General features: G+C 49.5%; 2 protein-coding genes across 2 annotated transcripts in view; both read left to right on the plus strand.

The window, feature by feature from the left end:
- Nucleotides 1-16,535, plus strand: part of OVGP1 (oviductal glycoprotein 1, 120kDa) — a 33,363-nt gene that overhangs the window by 6,741 nt on the left and 10,087 nt on the right. Inside the window, exons 9-21 of the mRNA XM_012730023.1 lie at nt 1,465-1,581; nt 4,039-4,174; nt 5,110-5,283; nt 9,297-9,352; nt 9,869-9,963; nt 10,490-10,646; nt 11,718-11,835; nt 12,263-12,381; nt 13,022-13,221; nt 14,316-14,438; nt 15,131-15,278; nt 16,071-16,169; nt 16,383-16,511. Of these exons, the coding sequence (XP_012585477.1) occupies nt 1,465-1,581; nt 4,039-4,174; nt 5,110-5,283; nt 9,297-9,352; nt 9,869-9,963; nt 10,490-10,646; nt 11,718-11,835; nt 12,263-12,381; nt 13,022-13,221; nt 14,316-14,438; nt 15,131-15,278; nt 16,071-16,169; nt 16,383-16,511 (1,671 nt within the window). The remainder of the gene's footprint in view (nt 1-1,464; nt 1,582-4,038; nt 4,175-5,109; nt 5,284-9,296; nt 9,353-9,868; nt 9,964-10,489; nt 10,647-11,717; nt 11,836-12,262; nt 12,382-13,021; nt 13,222-14,315; nt 14,439-15,130; nt 15,279-16,070; nt 16,170-16,382; nt 16,512-16,535) is intronic.
- LOC101630764 (gastricsin-like) lies at nt 9,908-16,535 on the plus strand. The gene is given in 9 exon segments (XM_012730124.1): nt 9,908-9,975; nt 10,490-10,646; nt 11,718-11,835; nt 12,263-12,381; nt 13,022-13,255; nt 14,332-14,438; nt 15,131-15,278; nt 16,071-16,169; nt 16,383-16,535. Coding segments are annotated over 9 exon segments (1,203 nt in total).

A 16,535-nucleotide genomic window follows, 5' to 3' on the forward strand; every position in this document is an offset into this window, starting at 1 on the left:
ATCCCAGGCAGGTGACAGCAGGTGACAAGCTGAGAAGGGCATCCAGGCAGGTGACGGCAGGTGACAAGCTGAGAAGGGCATCCCAGGCAGGTGACGGCAGGTGACAAGATGGGAAAGGGCGTCCCAGGCAGGTGACGGCAGGTGATGGCAGGTGGCAAGATGGGAAGGGTGTCCCAGGCAGGTGATGGCAGGTGATGGCAGGTGATGGCAGGTGACAAGATGGGAAAGGGCATCCCAGGCAGATGACGGCAGGTGACAAGCTGAGAAGGGCATCCCAGGCAGGTGACGGCAGGTGACGGCAGGTGGCAAGATGGGAAAGGGCGTCCCAGGCAGGTGACGGCAGGTGATGGCAGGTGGCAAGATGGGAAGGGCGTCCCAGGCAGGTGACAGCAGGCACACAGGTGTGTGATATGGAGGGTGCCAGGTGGGTATGTGGCGCTTCCCCAGGGAGCGGTCGAGGGGCCGGTGTCTTTTCAACCTTTGCTCCGTGCAGGACAGATGGAGACGGCTTCTTGCTGACACAGTGAAGCATGGTTCTGAGCCATGGCAAGGTCGCAGTGTCCTTCAAGGTCACGGTGGGTCAGAGACCTTGACAGACAGAACCCCTGAAGGCTAGGCCACACATGGATGTTGGTTCTGCGGCTCATCTGGAAGCTTCTATGTCTTGAGCAGCTTATGGGTTTGAGCACGAAGCTTGGCACCATGTCGACACTCAGATTGGTTATAAAAGCCTCGTTCTCCCGGCCTCTGAGGGCTTTATATTTATTAGAGATTCAAAGTGGCTTGATTACATCCCAGATGGGGCGGCATCTGATTTCTAAGGAACAGAGGGGAGGCTTGTTTGTCAAAACTCTTTGAAAAGATGCAGGCTTAGTCAAGGTTAATAGTTTGGGATTGATATTATTACCAGATCTTGGTTTGATTTCTTTTTTAAAAAGATTTATTTATTGATGCATACAGAACTGGGGTACAGGTCAGAGGTGCAGGGGCAGTGAGAGGATTCACCAGAGACTGAGTCGGGGAGCAGAACAGGTAGATCGACAAAGTACACTGCTGAGGGGAGCAGCGGGCAGGTCAAGGGATCTGCTGCGCCATGTGGGTCAGCTCCGGGGTGGGGATTGAACTCACGCTGAATTGGCTGTGCCTCACTTGTGGTGCTGCATCCTAACCCATTGTGCCACCAGGGAGGGCCAGTTTGATTTCTTAAGGATTCTACCTGCTCCAGGTTCTCCTTTTCCATCATGGACTTTACAAGGATGAAGTATAATAGTAGGACTTCAGAACACCTGGAAAGACCTAGAAAAGCGGTCTTAAGCGAGTGGCTTCCCCACACCCTTTTTGGTGGCTTCTTCTCATTCCTGGTGAGGGATGCTTTGATGCTTTACCTGGACAAGGAGCAGTGTGGCGTGCTGGTACTTGTTTTCCTGGCGCTTCATGGGACTAACGTGGGGACCGTCCTGGCAGGTCTGCTCCTTCATACAGGGAGCGAAGAAAGGCTGGATTAACCATCAGTCTGTTCCATACGCCTCCAAGGGGAACGAGTGGGTTGGCTACGATGATGCTTTCAGTTTCAGTTACAAGGTGAGACTCAGCCCTTTCCTGCTGCAACGTATATTGAATAGTTCCCTCTGGCGTCCACGAGGCCTTATTCTGTATGTTGGTACAGTGTGTGTGTGTGTGTGTGTGTGTGTGTGTGTGTGTGTGTGTGTTTGCATGAGCACACACACAGTCAAGCATATGCTGGGTGGAGGATTTCAAGCAAGAGCAGTAAGTTAGGGAGTCAAATACATCACTGTCACAAGCATTTGGGGGCCTCATTTCTCGTTACTCCCAACATATTAATCAGGGTCAAGTGTGATTCAATGAGACTTAAACCAAGAATAAGAAAATGAACCAGAAGGAGTAAATAAAGACATTAGAGTGATGAGTCAAATCAAGATTACCCTCTTAGCCCTTTTTTTCTTCCTCCAAAACGGTCTCTCCTGCAATATACCTGTGGTGGCTGTAGCTCTCCAGCTCCCTCTAGTGGAAACATTTTCATTAGGTCTAAGCGTTGGCGGCTGTCAGATAACTACTCATGATGTTGTGTTAAGCCCAGAACATTCTTGCATGGCCATCACTCATGGAACACATTCCCTGAACTAATCTTCTGGCCGCCTCATGTATCACCTCCCCCGACTATGGGTATACAAACAACCTCTTCTTCTGAGACAGAGAGCCTCAGTTTTCAGGGGAGAAATGACTTCTCAGTTTATGCAAGTTTTGGGGAATAATCTTCTGATTGTATCAGCTAGCTTCAGGTCAGATAGGTAAATATGGGTATGAGCTAGTTATGCTAAGTGCTCCATGAATATTCACATGGAAGTCAGGGAGGACTTCCTGAAAGAGGTGAGCAGGAGGAGGAGATAAGGACATGGAAAAGGCTTGGGGGTACTGAAAGCTTGGTCAAAGCGGTTTTGAAGAAATTGTTGGTGTAGTAGAAAAGTTCTGTAAAGTTTAAGGGAAGGCAGTAAAGTCAGGCCAGTTAATGGAGGGACTTGAATGCTGGCAAAGGAGTTCTGCCACCACCCTGCGGATGTTTTAAGGTAACGCTAGGTTTCTGAGATCTCAGATACCTGTGATCTCGAAGCCTTTAGGAGTGAACGGTGGCCAATCCCATCCTTCATCCCTTTGGGCCTGCCTGCCCCCAACCTCAGCAGTGTTGTATGAACTGGAACCTGTTGTTTATTAATTGTAATTTATTATTTAACTTGGTGAATTAAAGCAGAAACAGCATGTTCAGTGGTTTCTGGATCTGCCTCTGCTTTGGAATCACCTACCAGACTTGGGAAATGTAGAAACTTGGTTCTACCCCCAAACGTTCATCGCGTCTGGAAGCTGCTTTTAGTATGTCAACATATGATCCTGCTCTGTCTCCTCCTGTTGGCTGATGTTTGGGGGGAATTAGGTCGGAAAGCTCAAGACACAGAGAAGCAGTCACAGATACTCACGTGTTCTCTGTGTGTTAATTACTCTGGGGCAGTCCGCCGTGGGGAGAAAGGTCCAGAGCAAGGTTTTCAGCCTCCAGGATTTTACTCTGTGGTTTGAGAATGGAAGATACAAAGAAACAAGGTCAGTGACTCCTTGGGATGGTCCAGCTGGATGGGACAGAGGTCTTACCCATAGGGCAGGGGGCGGGGCTGCCCCCGGGTCCATCAGCCAAGGGCGGCTAGCGCCTGACGTGAGTTAGTGTGAGAAGGAGGATTCTATGATTTCATCTTAGAATCCCAGAGGTGAGAGAGTTTGGAGACCATTTCCGGGAGGTAATTATGCCTGGGCTTCTCAGTGTTCCTGCATCATCTGGGCATCCTGAGCAAGGGAAACAGACCAGTTATAATGATGACGATGACAACATGCTGCTTCTCCCTCTTTCCCAGAGCCGTTTGCTTACACTGGAGGGTTGTAAATGTCCCCTCCTCACAGAGGACCTGTTTCAATCCAGCGTGAAGCTCTCTGTCTCTCTGGAGGGATGATGGCCAGATATCCCCTCTTTTCTATATAAGCTTGAATCTCACAATTTTTGGGTTCTTATCCATTGTTGCAGGTCCCTCCTTTTCATGCAGGTGAATATCTGACCGCTATCATGTCACTTTTGGGTGACCGTGCACCGTTTGAGCATGTCAACTCAAGGGTCTCTTCTGGCTGTTTGTTTCTGGCATGTGCACTGCCCATCAGTTCTCTGACCCACAGAGAGGGGGTGCTCACAGTTGCATGCACAATATAAAAGCAGCAGGATGACTCAGGAGCTTGGAAGTGGAGATGATTCAGACCACTGCATTTGGGTTCTTTCTTTCTTATTTTGCCTTTGGGGAAACTGAGTCCCAGGAAGGCACTAAGTGTCTTGCAGCCATTTAGAGCTACAATGTCTTTCATCATCCTTGGAAGATAGCACCAGCAAGGCGAGAATAGGCTCTGGACGGGAGTCTGAACTCTGCCATTTGGTTATAACCAGTCTGCAGGAGAGTCGGGTCAGTGGGTTGACTAGTGCCACTTTTACAGGCATTATTCATAAAGAAAGAGCATTTGGGAGGCGCCATGGTGTGGACCTTGGACCTGGATGACGTCAGGGGCACTTTCTGTGGCCACGGCCCTTACCCCCTCGTGTCCAAGCTGCACTACTTCCTGGTGCAGGCTGGTAAGTAGCTCCGGCTGCAAGCTGGAGCCAGAAGTTGTATGACCAGCAGGCCCGGCGGGTCCCTATTCTTAGTGCTGAAGACCTTGGTGAAGCAAGATGACATGGAGGGAAGAGAGCACACTTGGCTCTCAGGTCAGCCTGCTTTCCAATCTTGGCTTGACACAAGGGCCATTTGCCCTTTGCGCTGAGTTTTCCTTATCTCCGAAGCGGGAATAACCCTCATATTCATGCCAGGGTTCTGAGAACCAAATGAAACAGGTATGAAACTGCTGGCTCACAGTCCACACTCTGTATGCATTTGTCTGTTTCTCTGTTTCCTGCTTCTGCTTTCATAAGTAAAGGCCCAGAGAAGGAAATAAGTTTCTTTTGCTATTTGATAGTAGAAACTGCCCTGGAAGTTAGGAGATAAAACAGACTTGGAGATGGTTTACAGTCTCATTCTATGGATAGGGAGAAGGAGGTTCAGAGAGGTGAAAGCTACCTAGGGGGAGACAGGACTCCGGCACACTACTTCCTAACATGTGTCTAGGGCAGCCCGCCTCACTGGTATCCCTGCACTCCTGCTCCTATGCAGGCGACACAGAAGGTCCAAAAGTAAGGAGTTAGGCCTCGGAGCAAGGTCCCGCTGCCAGGCAAAGGTCAAGGTGAGGTCTGAAGCCTGGAGACAGGATGCTCTTCCTTGGGTCACAGACTGGAAATACAACAAACCCACCGAGCTCTGGGCACCTGGGGTCATGTTAACGCGATGAGGCAGGAGACAGGTCTTCTGTGAGGGAGGATTTTAGCTGCATCCTCAAGCGGGCACATTCTGAAGGCCTCTCATTCTGGATTTTGGGAGCAGGTAGTACTTCAGCCTGAGAGTCCTTTTTGCCTGCCAGTAATGAATAGGCCAGGCAGGAGGAGGTGGGAATCTTATCCTCTTCGATTTCCTCTAGAGTCCAACTCAACAACTTCACCAATGTATTGGTCCTCACCTGCGAAGCATTCTTCAGGCGTGGGCTCTGGAAGGCCAACCGTGACAACAGAGTTGGCCAACTTCTTCCCAGGAAGAGAGGTCACGACCAGGAAGGCCCAGGTGGGGTCTGACACCATGACAACAACCTCCAGAGGTAAAACTGTGACACTTCCAGATCATATACTGTACAGAGAGCAAACCACAGTTCTGGAAGAGAATACCGAGACCTCTGAAGGGACCATCAGCTCCACATATAGTTTGGACTGAGTAGTCTGTGCCCTGGAAGAGACGAATTCAACCACTGCTCTGAGCACCACCCCCTGGAAGAAAGGCTGTTTCTCCTAAAAAGACGACCCCTTCCCTCCTCCACACCCAGAAAGATGATAGCCTACTCTGATGTTGCCAATGAGGCCTCTCAGAGGATGACATTTTTTTCTGAGGTAGACACTGAGCCCCATGAGATATTCTGGTCTTCAAATGGAAGCTGAAAATGAGCTGCTCTTTCCTGATACTGCCATGTAGTTCTCAGGACACACCCCCTTGACCTTTTGACAACCCTTTTGTGACCCCATCAATGGGAACTAATTTGTCATCTTTCCTCAAGGGGAGAGAGAGGGCTTTCTGTGAGCTTTCTCTTTGTGGTGGGAGGAATTCAGACATGTTTGCTGTAGGTCAGGAAGCTCAAGTCTGTTTGTGGCAGAGACTGGGGGTGGGGTGGGGTGGGGAGCCATCATTTCTTCTAGGTCCCGTGACAGATGCTCCTTGGGCCCAGGTGTTCATGAGGCAAAGCTGGCCCCAAAGTCACACTGAGCTAATCTCATTTCTGCTGAATAAACTAGAAACGCAAGACTCCATCTGAGTTCTCTGAAGTTCTTTTTTCGAAATCATGGGTACAACCCAGTTGTCCCTGTAGGTCCACATTCCCTGGCTGTACTTTCTGGAAGTTTCGGGCTAGCTCACACTGTTTTCCAGCAGGGAGTATGTGTTTCTCTCTCTGACATGAACAACTGCTCACGTCTCTGAGGGTCAGAGCCAGAAATCTCTTCTAGAGAAGTTTTTCACAATCCTCAAGGGGATGGGGCTAGAAAAAGGGGTGGTCGAGTCTTCAGATTATATCTGCATGGCAAAATCTCAGTGCTCTGTCCTATAACCTCCCAGCATTCTTTCTATCAGAAGTGGTTGAGGGCAAGGAGAGACACGGTCTATTTCATGTTCCCTGCATGCTTCTCCTGGGCCTCCTCCAGAAATGCCAGTTCTCTCAGCCTGCTCTGAGTTTATCCAGAGAATGTTCCCCTGAGCATATCCAACCTTGTAAGTGAACAAAGGCCTGAGGTTAATTTTATGCCCTCCTGTACCAGGAAAAAACAACACTCAAGAGTGGCTGTCATACCTAGTACACGCTACCTCTTCTTTCGAAGCGTCCCTCCATGTTTTCAGGTCAAGGGCCTCCAACCCAAGCGCCGTAGAACCAGGCGCCTCCCACCAATGACTGAACCACGTGACAACACAACTATCCCAAAGGGCTCTTACACTGTGTTCATTTTTAAAATTTTTTTCCTCCTTGTTCTACTTGGATGTTCTTCATTTTTAAAATTTTTTTCCTCCTTGTTCTACTTGGATGTTCTTCAACCTTGTGTGTTTGAGCCTATTAATTCTCTCCACCGCTCCTGTATGTCTGCTGTTGAGCCCCGGATTGTATTTTTTAATTCAGTTCTGGTATTTCTTAGCGGTTGCTTCTGATTCTTTTGCTATTTTGTATCTCCCATTTTCCTTTTGAATTCCCTAAATATTGTTATAACTGTCAACCTTACACTCATCTGCAGTCATGGGAGACTCTTCTTGGTTTTTTTTTTGTTGTTGTTGTTGTTATTTGGCTTCAGCATTTATGTTCTTCTGTCTTGTTATTACTCTTTGTGGGAACAATAGGGACAGACCTCAAGCTGTTGTCTTTGGACCTACTAAGGGACAAGAGCAGATGGTGTGAAGGACACCAGGGCATAGGGCCAGCACAGGGCCCTCCAGGAAACGGCAGGAACGCCAGCTTCCTGCTGTGCTGTGGGTGCCAGAGTTGAGGGGGGATCCCCGGGGAACCCCTCCCCTAAGCCAGGGGTGTTGAGCACTAGCTGCAGCTCTGAGCAGGGACTAGAGTTGCTGGGGGCCGTCGGCTGTGAACATCTCTCCTTTTCCAGCATGGACTCTTATCCTGGAGTGTTTGCGTCTGTTCCTAACAGGTGTTTGAGTGCTAGTTTGAATAAACATTCGATAACACCTACACACCTTGAAAAAAGGTAATGGGACACTGTTTAAATGCTAAGATTATCAGTAGAATAATATACATATCAAACTTCTGGAAGAAGAAAATGATGAAATAGACAGAAGTCCTTGTGGGAAAAAAAGAATAAGAAAAATAGGTAGCGCCCAAGCAATGGAAATAAAATATGGTTAGTACAAAATAATTCAAAAAGGAGAGAAAATAGGGCCTACAACAGGCAGAAAGTAGGAGCCACTAGATAGATTTAAACACAAATCTATCAGTAACTACAGTAAACACATGTGACTAATACTCTACTAAAGACAGATTGTTGCGCTTCAGGAAACTTATGCCCAGAAGCCACTTGCCAGTTTAAGGTTCAGTGGGGCAGGAGGTTGGGGGACTTGAATGGGAACTGTTGCTGGGGAAAGCTGAACTTCATTCAGTCTCCTCGGATTGGAGAGATGGTTTTGCATTTGTTCTCATGCACCCCCCCAGGGAGCTCACGTCAGAACCTGGGGGAATCAGAAGCAGAGGAATATTTCAAAATCTGCAACCCAGTCTGTTAGGGCCGAGCTCCCTGTCTGAGCAGGTTGGGAAGGGCTGCTCCTTACCCCATCAGCAGGCAGAGAGGAGCCCTGGCAGGCAGCGAGGCAGAGGCAGGGGAGGGGCTGGCCCAGAGGAGTGACCAGACTCATGTACGGTCCACCTGTGGTCTCTGTCCAAGAGAGAGAGGCACGGAGAAGGTGTTAGGAGTCACTTACTAATTTGAATTTTGAAGTCTCTTAAAATGTTAACTTTTACGCTCTTTGTAGTTTTGAATGTTGCCACGAGGGGGCAGCAACACACAGAGTTACCCTTTTTATGGGGCAGGCAGGAACCTTGACGACGTGAAAAGCAATCGGATTACCTTTCCAGAAAAAAATGAAACCCAATAGAAATCTCCCTGTCTTCGTTATCACTAAGGAAGTATCACTGACATGATACCCTCGTGTAACTTGAAGCAGAAAGGGTGTGAGCGCCTGTTAGGGGCGGGGGTTGGGTCCAGGTTGACCAGACTTGAAACCCCACGTGGGCCTTTTCTTAACTATGTGATGGCGAGGATGTTAAGTTAGCCTTGTAATGCTAGAGCTGGTATAAAGTTGGTGCTCAGTACGTGGGGGTTATTGTTATGTTTCCTCTGTAAGTCTTAAGTTTCCCTTTCTATAAAGGAGCATTCAATCAAGCATGAAACTGGAATTTCTTTGGGTTTGTGCCGAGATCAAAGGCCCTAGGGTAGATTTATGACACAGTTCCAGTAACTTTTCTCATGTTCCCTGCAACATTACTGTAGTATTTAAGACCTGTGGTGGAAAGGAACTTTAACACAATTAGTATACAATATAAAGTGAAAGAGGATGGATAAAATAGCTTTCAATTAAACACCCCTAGTCACCCACCCTCTGGTGGGTGAATGCCCAGCCAAACAGGGCTGGCCCAAAGCAGGGCCACTGAGACTCAAAAGCTGCCACATGTCTAAGGCACCTTTTGGGGGAGGCCCACAGGAAAGGGGAGGAAGGGGGCCAGAAGGAAAACAGCAAAATCCAAATCAAGATGAAAGCTGCCATGTTAACCTCCCCACAGGCCTCTCACCCACGTCTGTTTCAAGTGTCTCCTTCCATGCCCCCCCCAGTCCCTGGGATAAGCCAGGATCAAAGCCCAGCTTCTTCACAAGTCTCTTTGTTCCATGTATCTCCTCCAGTTCTCCTTCCTGTCTTCCTTCCTTCCTTCCTTCTCCCAGTCTCCTTTCTAGTTTCCCCCACTTCCTACCCTTCCTTGGGTGGGGCAGGGCACATGGAACCTCCCTTTTTCCCCGGGGACCAGCCAGTTACAAGATCCCACTGCCTCAGACTTGACTGTGTGTCTCCATTCCCCAGAGATGCTGGTGCTATCATGCGAATTCGTCTTCTCCCCCTTCCAGAGCTTCCGCAGAGTGAGCAGAGAGTAGGCATTTCAGTAATCGTACCTGGTTTGTAAACTAAAAATGTGCATGTAAAGAGCAAAGCCTGTCACTGACTACAGGAATCTTACAAGGGAGACTATAGACCAGATGAGGGGGCGAGAGAAGTGGAGAGTAGACCAAATGGCTTGTGCTTTGGAACCAAAGGACAAATTGTCCCTTTGTCCTGGCAGAAGTTGCTAGTCCCCATTTCCCGGCAGGGATGCCGGCACTAGGCTCCTTTGTCCCTGGGCAGGGAAGGTGCTTTGGTTAGCAAATCCTAATCTTTAGATTCCATCAGCAAAGCCATTAGCAGCTTTTCAAATCGCCTACAGAGTGGACATTAAAGTTCTCACTGCCTGCCTGAGGGAAAAGTAAACAGAATCATGGATGTGTGAGGACACAGGCTGGTACCAAGGTAGGAGAGCCTGTGCCTGGACAGGAAAAGCGTGGCCAGACCAGAGTATAAGAGAGAGGCCAGGCTGGCCCTGGCGTCGCCTTGGTCTGCAGTGCGGCCTGTGTGTCGGTGGGCAGTGGAAAACCAGCACCATGAAGATCCTGGTGGTGGTCTTGATTTGTCTGCACCTCTCAGAGGGCTTGGAAAGGTGCGTGGTGGGGTTTGGTTTCCTTGTGATTTCCGGTCCCCTGGGGCACAAAGACTTGAGTGCTCCTGGAGAGACAGTGAAATTGTCTCTTGGTAACATCCCCTCAGCATCAATAATCTGGAGGCCAGAACCTGAACTGGATGGATGGGGTGTGTGTGTCGGTGTGTGTGGAAAAGGTGGTTGGGAGTTTTGTTAGCTAAGAAGGAAACATGCATCCACCTTCCTTCTGAGTGGGGCAGGGAACATGGAACTTCCCCTTTTCCTGGGGACCCCTGTTACCAATGGACATTTGTTCTCTGGCAACAATATACAAACCAGTTAAACAGAATGTAACCCCGATATATGCAGGTGTCTCCAGGCTGGGAATGCTGATGTTATCAGAACTTGCTAGAACCCTGGAGGACTTCCTCCACTTGGGTGGAGAACTTTAGAAGCCCCAGAACTCCAGGTCATCTAGTGGAAGGGATTTTGCGAGGGGGTCAAGAGGGAGGTAGCTTATTCCTTTCATGTACCTTGCTCTCGGCAGAGTCATTCTGAGGAAAGGCAAATCGATCCGCCAGAAAATGGAGGAGCGGGGTGTACTGGAGACGTTCCTGAAGAGCTACCCAAAGGTTGACCCTGCTGCCAAGTACCATTTCAATAATGACGCTGTTGTTTATGAGCCGATCACCAACTACCTGAATGTGAGTGAAGAGGGATGCGGTGTCCGTCACCCCTGACCCATGTACACACCCCCTCACACTGCACGCTGGCTGTTTGGACTAGTACTAAACCCAAGTCTCGCTCTCCTCGGCCAGAGCAAGTTGTGAGTTGGTAACTGCCAACCTGAAGTAGTTCCCTTTCCCTTCTCCCTGCCTCATTACTGGTCCATCTCTCTGAAGTCCTATTCACATGCCTAAGACCCGTAGAAGGGTTGGTCATGTCAATGAAGAGACGCAAAGGATGTGCCAGGAACGAGCTTCAGGGAAAGAAGGAAAACACACTCATGGCGCCAGGAAGCCCCCAGCAGCCCCAAACATTAGATACCCTGTTTCCTTTTGTAAAGTCACACTGGTGCCCCGAGCAACTTTTTGAGCATTCCTGAGGCTCAGGGCATCCTAACATCCTGGGACCTCTGGGTCGCTCCGAGAGGCATGTTACAGAGAGTGTCAGACTAGAAGCCACTGTGGGGTCTCCTAAGAGGCATTCAACTCCCATGTTGCAAGAGGGAGGGACTAGAGGCGGGAAAGTGACGTGCCTGGTCCAGATTCATTTAGAAACACACCATCTCTCAGCGAGAGTCTCCTGCTTCTCATGCGACTGCTCATCCTAGACTTCCCAGCACCCTTCGCGAGGATGTGACCAGGAGCGAGAAGAAGGGTGTTGGAAGTGTCTGACACTGGAAGAGGAGGGAAGAAATTAGCTGTGTGTGTGCTGCAAGGTGGTTGGATACTGCAGAAAGAGGAGAGAGGGTTTGCTTCTCCAGCTTCAGGTGTGGTGGGATAGCAGAGGGAACTTTGGAGGCATCGCCTTATTGCAAAGGAGAAAACATATTTAGAAGAGGGTATTGTCTTGCCAGACTAAGTCTTAGGCAAAGGCTGGCAGTGTAGAATATTGAGTGGGGTTGGCTCCAGAGGGGAAGGAGAGCTTGTGGGAGAAGCCTACTCCCTCCGGGATGCAAACTGGCCAAAACGTGACTTCCAGTACATGCACTTCTTTCCTTGCCTCGGACAACGTCTAATTGCTAAGTGAGGGTGACACATCTTTCTTTGCAGGATTTCTACTTTGGGGAGATCAGCATTGGGACGCCACCCCAGAATTTCCTGGTTCTCTTTGACACGGGTTCCTCTAACCTGTGGGTGCCCTCCACCTACTGCCAAAGCCAGGCCTGTTGTGAGTACCACTACCACCTCCACCGTGGCTGGAAACAGGCATGCGCAGAGCAAGGGCCAAGTCCACAGTCCCTGTGCCTGTTCCCTGCCACGAACCTTTGGAAATCTTGCTCTCAATTTACACTTTCTAAGCGCTGCCTGCTCTGGAGAAGGGAAGCAGAAAGAGCCTAAGATGTCCGCCCCTTTCTACCGCTTTTTTCCCTTTGGCTCTCTCCCAAGGGAGAGGTGACCCAGCCTTCAAACAATGGTGTGTTGCCTGTCATGCAAGATGACTGACTTCTCTGCAGCTAACAGTCCATAGTACAAAGGACCTGAGGCTGAGATGCCTCCAGCCTTGGCCCGATGACCCCAGGCCACTGCGGCTAAGTTGCTTTGAAGTATTTTGGAAAGCAGCGACTCACACTAGTGTTCAATCTGTCTCTCTCCAGTCAAACACAACAGGTTCAACCCTGGACAGTCCTCCACCTTCAGGTACGACGGACAAACCTACAACCTGTACTATGGCAGTGGCAGCCTGAGTGTGGTCCTGGGCTATGACACCGTTTCCGTGAGTGGCTCCTATTTCCCAAGGCCGTGAGCTGTCGTAGACATTTGCGGTTGCTCATAGGTACAATTTTCCCAGATGCCCAGGGTTGGAAAGGATGCCACAGACCATTTCACACAACCTTCTTCCCCAAACAGGAATTGCTTCCCCAGCATTCCTGTCTGCAGAGTTATTTATGCAGTGCTACAGTTCGCTCTTGTGACATTGCTCTCTGGTCTTGGTGCAACTCTCTAGAACCACATAAAATAAATCTGCTTCCTCCTCTATACTGTTTCACTTTAGATACTAGAAGACAGTATTTCACAATTTTCTTATTCCTTGACTCAAACACCCACCATTTCTCTCCCATTCCTGCACATGGGTTGTTCAGTCTAAAACCAGTCACTGTCCTTTCACTATTGACAGACGTGGACAGAAAACAATTGATTCTGCTCCCCTCAAACTCACACTCTTTTGTCAGCTACACAAGGTTGAGTGATGCTTCTGCCTTTTCACCTTTCAGACTTAGCCCCCCATAACTATGCTCCACATGAAGTCAATTTCCTCTCCTCAGAACAGGTTCTAGCTTCCAGACCCTGAGCACCTAAGTTTAGGCAAGATTTGCCCACCTGAGGTGACAAGCTCTTTGGTCTGTTTGCCTCAGGTTCAGAACATCATCATTCGTAACCAGGAGTTTGGCCTGAGTGAGAGTGAGCCCACAAGCCCCTTCTACTACATTGACTTTGATGGGATCTTGGGGATGGCCTACCCCAAACTGGCATCCCAGAGCTCCCCGACGGTCATGCAAGAGATGCTGCAGCAGGACCAGCTCACTGAACCCATCTTCAGCTTCTACTTCTCCCGGTGAGAGCCTCCATCTGGGAAGCAACAAGGGCCCGTGGGGACTCTCGACTGTGAAAGGACCAGGCTACAAAGTGTCCTGACCCAATGGCTATAAGTTGCCACACCATTTTGACACTTCTGAAAGTTTGTCATTACATTTTTGGGAAGAATTTTACTTCAAATGCATCAGAAGAATCTTTAAGACCAGAAGCCATATGATGACTCTTTTCTTAATGGTGGACAATGTTCCCTCAACATTTCTTTAGTAAATCTAGAGCTGGCTGTAACTAGATCTGCCTAGCTACAGAGGAAAAGCCATTTAAACACTTCACAGGAAGGAGAGCAATAATGAAATGATAATTATGATTATAAACCCCTCTTGCTTTAACTGTTGCTGAGGCTATGGTTTCAAACAACACCTCAAAATTCCTATTACCTTTATTTTGCAGAAACAGAGACTTAAATAGTTGATGTCGAGCAAAGTCACCAAGCAATATGTGTGAAGTCAAGGCTCAGATTCAAAATCTGGGTCGCAAATCCGTACTTTTCTCACACCACCTAGTATGGAAATTTTGTGTCAAACTTTGCTCGTCCATCCTTCTTTCTTAAACATGTGGTCCTCAGGGCACTTCAAGTCCAAATGTCTTTAATGTCGGAGACTCAGCATGGGAAACATCAGAGACCCTTTAACACAGTCTGGTGGCCGACCTTATGGAGACAGGTGCCTCCATCAGGGCGCCCTGGAAATCTCCACCCGTCCGCTTCCAGGTGTTCTCAGAAGCATTTCCTCTTTTCCTTTCTTGTCCCAGAGAGGCCTGCTCTGGAATGTTTTTAGTTTTTAGTTTTCTTTTTTTTTTCTTTTCTGCAGGCTTCTGTTTTCCAAGTCTAACCTCTCTTTTTTGGGCATAGTCTGTGTTTTCACTTGTTTGATGCCCCAAGTGTTTCTTTGAGAAGTGTCCTCTCCCTTAAGCCTGGGGCCAGGGAGAGTCTGCAAGAGCAGGGGGCTGGCATCCTCCAGGTGGTGGAATCCGTGTCTGCAGGAGTGAGGGTGGGGCCGTGAGGAGCTGCCTCAACCTCTGTGCTGTGAGAACTCATATTGTCCATGTTTCTCCCAGCCAACCAACCTATCAGTATGGTGGAGAGCTCATCCTGGGAGGCGTGGACACTCAGCTTTATTCAGGTGCAATTGTCTGGACCCCTGTCACCCGCGAGGTCTACTGGCAGATTGCCATTGAGGAGTAAGTAGAGGGCTCGCTGCCAGTGGATCGTGGACGTGCCCGGGGTGTTTGTCCAGCATGAACGGATTTCCCATTCCTGTCATGGTGGATTCCTTTCCTCCACATGACAAGGATTTCTTTAAAATTTACAACAATCCTTGGCTGAGGTAGTCAGGGGGCTCAGTGGACTCTGGAGCCTGGCTCTTGACTGGGCTTTTTTTCTGAACTGGTGACAGAGCTTTGTAATACCAGCAGGGCGGTGGTGCCCAGTGAGTACGAATCCGTATTTTTGTTCCTGGAAGTTGCATCGTTCTGTTCAGCAGAATGTCCACCTCTCTGTCACCTGTGAAAGTATAGCTGCTACCGGTGCTTTGTAGGTGCCAGACACTACACTTTCACAATCCCTGGTGTATCATTTCCACAACCGCTACAGGGGGGTTAGCAGTCGATTCCACCTCCACAGATAAATCAAGACCCAGAGGTGGGATAATTTATCCACAGCCACACAGTTTACACTGTTCAAGATCTCCCCACCAGCATATCTGGTCCCAAAGCTGAGAATCATGAGGAGGAGTTACTTCCACACTTCAAGGCCCTCAAGAACTGCCCCACACAAGTGCCTACAGACACAAGCCCTTTGGTTGGGAAGCAGGTGCGATATGTTCACGGGTGTGGCAAAGCCTTGGACTCTGGGAGTTGGTGTCTCTCCTCAGGTTTGCCATCGGTAGCCAGGCCACCAACTGGTGCTCCCAGGGCTGCCAGGCCATCGTGGACACTGGCACCTTCCTGCTGGCTGTTCCCCAGTATTACCTGGACTCCTTTCTGCAGGAGACTGGAGCTGAGCAGGCCGAGAACGGTGATGTGAGTAACCAGAAGCCAAGGGTCTCCTGCATAGTCAGGCAGCCTCTGTGAGAGAAGAGGAGACTTTGGGGGGTGGGAGCGGGACTTGAGTGTCTGCTGGGGATACAGCGTGGCATTTCAGGCCTGAGCTCTCCATGCAACAAAGGGGGGCGGGGGTGGGAGCGACAGCAACCCCATCCGGACGGTGAGGGCTGAGGGTGCTCGGGAGGTGCAGCTACTTGGTGAAAGGGCCTCAAAGCACATTTCTCTGGGGTCGCCTCGCTGTCATTTGCACTGACAATGCATTTCTCCATTCTGCTTGGGATTCTTTCTAGGAATCCGGTAGCTTCTTGTCCTCATCTCTGCTTCCCTTTGAACACATGTCTGCAGCTTGTGTCTCCTGTGTGCAAGTGTGAAGGCCCAGAGTAAATTTGGGTTCCTGTGTGTGTGTGTGTATTTGCGTGAGAGAGACTGAAAGAGGGATAGAGGAGTAAGTGGATAGGACACACAGAGAACACACAAGGGTGCGATTCTGCAGAATATTCTCATGCTTTTTCTCTGTAATTTCTGAGGTTAGAAATTGTGTTCTAGAACTTGAATCTACCACTACATAATAAAACTGAAGTCTAAGAGTAGAGGTGTTTAAGGAGAGGATTCCAGAAAACAAGGGGTCCTGTCTAGGAATTAGGCCTCACCTTCCATGCTCTAAACAGCCTCTGCTGGAAGGACAAGAGATTCTCACAGAAGAGGGGACCCGGACCCCTTTTCTGGGCTCCCCAGGCCTCTGAGCTCACTTTGCCTCTTCTCTCCCAGTACGTGGTTGACTGTGACTCCATAGAGCGCATGCCCACCATCACCTTCGTCATCAGCGGAGCTCAGTTCCCTCTGCCCCCCTCTGCCTACGTCCTCAACGTAAGTGTCCACGCCTCTGCTCCTGCCCTTGGATTGGATGGGCTGGGCAGACACTCAGCGGCCCACTCACACACAGCTGTGGGAATCTTCAGGGCCAGGGCTGAGGGTGGATGAACAGTCAGAGGCATGTGTCAGGAATTGCAGGATGGTGGGGTCCTGTGGGAAAGGTCTCTAGCAGCCACCGGCTAGATCATCATGTCTTTGTCTCTTCAGAATGATGGCTACTGCAGGCTTGGGATTGAGGCCACTTACGTGCCCTCGCCCAATGGGCAGCCCCTGTGGATTCTGGGAGATGTCTTCCTCAAGGAGTACTACTCTGTGTACGACTTGGCCAACAACAGGGTGGGATTTGCCTACTCTGCCTAG

This window comes from Condylura cristata, unplaced genomic scaffold (genome assembly GCF_000260355.1).
Source record: "Condylura cristata isolate star-nosed mole 26May11 unplaced genomic scaffold, ConCri1.0 scaffold00026, whole genome shotgun sequence".
Lineage (NCBI taxonomy): Eukaryota > Metazoa > Chordata > Mammalia > Eulipotyphla > Talpidae > Condylura > Condylura cristata.